General features: G+C 40.5%; 1 protein-coding gene across 1 annotated transcript in view; it reads left to right on the forward strand.

Annotated features, from left to right (window-relative positions):
• Positions 1-2,381, forward strand: part of CA8 (carbonic anhydrase 8) — a 151,617-nt gene extending 149,236 nt beyond the window's left edge. Inside the window, exon 8 of the mRNA XM_007939479.2 lies at positions 2,247-2,381. Coding sequence (XP_007937670.1) covers positions 2,247-2,381 — 135 coding nt within the window. The remainder of the gene's footprint in view (positions 1-2,246) is intronic.
• Positions 2,382-5,701: the final 3,320 nt, after the last annotated feature.

A 5,701-nucleotide genomic window follows, 5' to 3' on the forward strand; every position in this document is an offset into this window, starting at 1 on the left:
AAAAGAATTAATAGATCTGTCCTGGAGGCAGTGCAGCCGAGATGCTCCTTGGAAGCAGAATGGGCAGACTTCATCTCATCTACTTTAGTCATGTTGTCAGAAGGGACCATTCCCTGGAGAAGAATGTCATGCTTGGTAAGGTGGAGAGTCAACAAAAGAGGGGAAGGCCTTCAATGAGATGGATTGACATGGTGGCTGCGATGATGGGCTCAAGTATAACAAGGATCATGGAGCTGGCGCAGGATCGGGTGGTGTTTCATTCTGCTGTGCGTAGGGTTGTTATGAGTTGGAAATGACTCGACAGCACCTAACAACAACAAGGACGTCTACTGAAAACCATGGCATAGATTACACAGCTAACTGGTTATTTGACTGGTCCCTCTAAGTAAATTACAAAATGTAACAATTACAAAAAACAGGACAGTCACAGTTGGGTGAAACATGTCCCACTCAGTTAAACCAAATAGTTATTTGGAGAGATGGAAAAATAAAACATTAAAAGTCATATTTCTAATATGAGTTCTAAGTTAACCAGCCATTTTATTTCTCTGCACTTCTGTGTTCAATTTGTAGGTAAGTAGATTTAATTTGGATCTTGTTGAGTCTTAACTTTTTTGGAGTCAGGGAACTCCTCAGGAAATGACCATATGCATGGGCATACAGAATTTCTCATATAATGCAGGGATTTCTTGAGTCCTCAAATCTCTCTAGGGGTTTCTAAAGCCTTACTGGAGCCCTTGAATTCACTGATCTCTTATGTTTCATTTCATCTTAACAAAGAGTGGCAGGATTCTATGACTGTCTCATGGAGAACCTTTGTAATATAACATTGTTATGCACAGTGGCGTGACCTTTTCATAGATTCACCCTGTTCTGATTACATTTGCTTAATATCCTGGGTCATATGCAGCATATAGGTAATACTGATTTGACTAGAGTTTATACAGGAGTGGTTGTGAAGTTGGGAGAAATGCTGGTGTACTTGAAATTGTCAGACCTCTGCAACTAGTTAATTTCAAAATGTCCTTAACCTCTCAGAGCCTCAGTTTCTTCATCTGTGAAAGAAATGAAAACTGTCTGTATCATATGTCAGTGTAGCATTTGAATGAAATAACCTATAGATAAATAAACAAATAAATGTGCATACTTTCTTGTTTGAATACTTATTAGTGTCATGTCTGGAAGTTTATAGGTTCTTAGGAGGTTCATGATAGGAGAGTCAGAGGAACTGCAGAGTGGCTGCCATGACTCAGTGACTCAGGGTCTCTCTTCCTATGTAACAGGGAAGCCACAGGGCCCAGATAGAGCACCTGAGAAAGGGAAGTGGACTTGGAAAATTGACATTGCGATGGGAGGAAATTAGACTCAAATATTTGGAAAATTGGAGGTATTCTTTGGACCTGTGCCTTCTAATGGGAGCTCTGGTGTGCCTAAGACATTTGACTGCTAACAAGAAGGCTGGTGGTTCAAAGCCACCAGCCACTCCTCAGGAGGAAGATTGGGGAATCTGCTTCCACATAGAAACCGCCTAGGAAACCCAAGGAGGGGTTGCTATGAGTAGGATCCGACTGGACGGCAATTGGTTTGGTGCTTTCTAATAGGCTAGATACACAGCAAAGAAGGACTTTTGATGGAAGCAACTGTCATGTAATAAATCCAACATCTGGTCAATGTCAAAATACAGTAACATCAGAATTCATGAATCAAAGATACTCGCAAAGCATTTAAGAAAACAATCATTTGTTTATTCTTTCTTATCATATTACAAATATGCATAAATCTTTCAGGGGAGGTATAGATCATTTTCCCATTAACAACTCAAGACCTTGATGACTGTACTTCCATTGTCTTTATTTCTCTGGCAGGGATCTTCTCTAATGTCTTGTTGTTGTTGTTGTTGTTGTTATGTGCCGTCGAGTCAGCCCCGACTCATAGCGAACCCTCCTTGGGTTTCCGAGGCAGTATCACTACAGAAGTAGGATTGCCCAACCTTCCTTCCAAGGAGTGGCTGGTGGGTTTGAACCGCCAGCCTTCTGGTTAGCAGTCAAGTGCTTTAGCCACTATGCTACCAGAGCTCCCCTCTAATGTCTTAGTCTGGAAGAATTAGTATGTTTTTCTCTTTTTAAAGTGTAATTTGAATTTTCTTTTTTAAGTGTGCTTTATACGTATTTCAAGCCATTTATAAAACTCCAGCTTTCTTAATGCTAGTAAATGATTGATCTGTTCTGTTCCGTTTTTGTTGTCAGATAGAAGAATTTCGAAGGCTAAGGACCCATGTGAAAGGAGCAGAACTTGTGGAAGGCTGTGATGGAATTTTGGGAGACAACTTTCGGCCCACTCAGCCTCTTAGTGACAGAGTTATCAGAGCCGCCTTTCAGTAGTCAGAGACTAGAAGCAAGTCCATCTTCATCTGGGTATGTGCAAATTACATAAGGAAAACGAGGCATACAGTTATGCAAATCTGTCATGCCAATGTTACAATTTTTTGGTGATCAAGATAATTTAGCACTAAAACAAGTGCACTTCATTTTGATAAAACTTAATGACATTCTCAAGCCCCATCAATTACAAGTCAGGTGTTATTTTAATTTCATGCAATGATGGAAAAATGTACAATCCTTAATTTTCCCACTAGAGCAGGCTTTAAATTCCAAGTTTTTCTTTAATAATAATTTATACTGGCTTTCATAAGGAAAGGCACCCTGAGGCCAAGAAACCGTGATGTGTACAAGCTATAGCACCCATGTGAGATAACCATAAAGCACAAATGAAGGGATTAGAGGTGAATGAGAACCCAATATTGACCCTTATCTTACTTTAGATTTCACTGTTCTGTTATCAAGGCAGGAAGAGGAAGATCTGGCATGGATTGTCCTATGGAAGTATTTGTATTTGATGGATCAAACATTTGTTAATTATTTGAAGATAGTCTATTGCTTTACTGATTGAAATATAATCTATGCATTTTAATATTGACATTCAACATATGTATTCTTTACCCTAAGGAACTTAAAAAATGAAACATCACAAACATGGAAAACATAAAGTATACATAAGTGACTATAGACTGGGAATTTCTGTACCTTGCAAGTAGCCTAAGAGTGCATAAGTCAGCTACGTGTGTGTGGCTGCAAATCACTGCCTCCCATGGAGGGAAGCACACGTTGACATTGTTTTCTAAGTGAACAGGACAGTGTTTTGACTGTTTAATAGACTGTTATGAGTTTAATGGACTGTTATGGACTCTTTGCTGGGTGTGGTGCTATGGGCTGGGCACTAGGACTGGGAAGAACTGCAAGGGCATCAGGCTGAGGGGAATACATTGGATAGATTTCTGGATAAACAGAAATCTTTGACTCCAAGGAGCTCACAGTTCCATGAGGGAAATAATTGACATAGGAATTTAAAAAGGCAGTCCTTTTTGTCATGTCTTTCCCAATTGTTGTTGTCGTGCCTTGCTTTGATTATCATGCTATATGAACTCAATACTCCAGCCAAAATTTCTTTCTTTCTCTGAATGTGCTTAGTGCTTCCTGCCTTTGCTCTCACAGCCCTTCCTGCTCATTCTTTTGCCTGTTTAAAATCATAGTACACTAAAGGCCCAACTCAAATACAATTCTCACCAGAATTCTTCAGCTTCTCCCTTAAATTATACTTCTGTCTCACTTCACATTCTTTCTTCCATTTAGCTATTTGTTTTTCTTTTTTTCTCTATTATACATCAAGCTTCTTTAGGGTTGGACCGTATTAATGTGAATCCGTCATAACACATAACACTTTTGCTACTGCCTCAGAAACCCACGGAGGGGTTGGTATGAGTCAGATCTGACTCGACGGCAGTTTGGTGGTGCTGATGGTAGGCAAATTAAAAGTCCCTTGGAACAATACACATCGTATATCAGTCAACCTCATTTCAATCATTCATTCATTAGTTTCTAGTTTTGCCAATATAATTTATCTTCCCTTCTTCTAATTTTGGAGATGATGAAAGCCAGGTAAAGTCACCTTTGTAGGAATGAGAAGAAAATTTCAGTAATTCATATATGCCAACAGTAAAGAAAATCCAAGAGTGCTTTAAATCAATATTGAACACTTTCTGTGTGATAAATTCTGTGTGTAAAGAGGCAAAAAGAACAGAAGATGTGGTCTCTGTCCTCATAGAGCTTATAATATGAGCTAGGGAACCTGATGGTAAAATAGTAACCCTCCCAGAAACATACAAATTGTCATGAATTCCATGTATGAGAAGAACAAATAAGTGAGGGAAGGATATTTCCAATAGAAAGACTATCTTTTGTAAAACCCTTGAAGGGGTACTCCCTGTGGTGGGAGGTGGGAATTTGATGCACTGAGGTACCTGAAAGAGGCCCCATGTATGTATTTGAGATATAGATATCAAAGGGGGAGAGGAAGGCAGGGGCCAGATCTCAATGGGCCTTGTCAGTCATGTTAAGAAATCTTTATTTTTTAGTTAGTGCACTGAGAACCTCTAAAGGCTTTTACTCAGGGAAGTACCATAATGTGATATGTTTTTAAGAGATAAACTGGCTGGGGGGCAGAGCAAGATGGCAAAGTGAATGGAGGTCCCCACTTACCTAGTGACTAACTGACTGAAGAAAGGATGAAAATAAGCACAGATTGAGATCTCAGGACTCTGGATGGCAGTTGAGGTCTTGGAGACTCAGGGTTAGTTCAGAGGTGAGGAAGAGCAGGAGTGGGGATGGCATAGAAGCTGGGAGACCCTCCCAGCTAACATCTGGAGCACTAATTCATCACAGCCATTTTGCTCAGTGTTGGGCAACATTCCAAACAGAGAATACAGAAAGGCACTAAAGTGAGGAACCTGTGGCCTGATTTTTTTTTTTTTTTAAGATAGCACAGATTGGCCTTCATAATTTGCAGGCTATATAATTGGGATGTGGTGAAGAGAGATCAAGGTACTGTGAGAGAATCCTGTAGGATCTTGCCAAAGACTGAAACAGATGGGCAATAGGAGTGGGAGGAACTGCAAGGGCATACAGTTGAGGGGAATACATTGGATGGGCAACACAGTGGGAAACAGCTGGCTCTGCCCACAGTCTGACACCATGGGAGAGCCTGTGTAAAGGCATCCATGAGGGAAAGACATAGCCCTCAGCTACAGGGGAAAGCTAAGCCTCACTGCTTATGTCAGTATCTGGAACCCCCTAACCCTCAACCCAGCATATGCATATTGAATTCTAGAGATCAAGCCCCAAAACTTCGACTCATCAGTGTGTGTGTGTGTGTAGGGGGGGGGACCTAAGGATAAGGGTGTCTTCTAGTGGTCTTTAGGAGAAGCTACCAAGTCCACTGTAGTCAGATTGTTACTGACTCATAGTGACCTTGTGGGGCAGAGTGGAGCTGCCTTGTGGGGTTTCCAGGCCTGCAAGTCTTTGTGGATACAAAATGCCACATTTTTCAACTGTAGAGTGGCTGGTGGGTGGGGGTTGCTGACATTCTGGTTGGCAGCCACCCATTCAGCTGCTGCACCACAAAGGCACCCAATCAGAAAATTTTCCGTAAAAATCAGAAAATAGCATTGAAAGTAAAAAATGTATTAGTAACAAAATAGCCCAAGTTCAACAAAAATAGTAAAACACAAAAATCACTAGAGAAAAGAAATTAAAAGCAAAAATGAAGAAACAGAAATTTCTGATATAGAGGCCAGACTGCTGGAAAA

This window comes from Orycteropus afer, unplaced genomic scaffold (assembly GCF_000298275.1).
Source record: "Orycteropus afer afer isolate SDZICR_OR568_19922 unplaced genomic scaffold, OryAfe1.0 scaffold00060, whole genome shotgun sequence".
Classification (NCBI taxonomy): Eukaryota; Metazoa; Chordata; class Mammalia; order Tubulidentata; family Orycteropodidae; genus Orycteropus; species Orycteropus afer.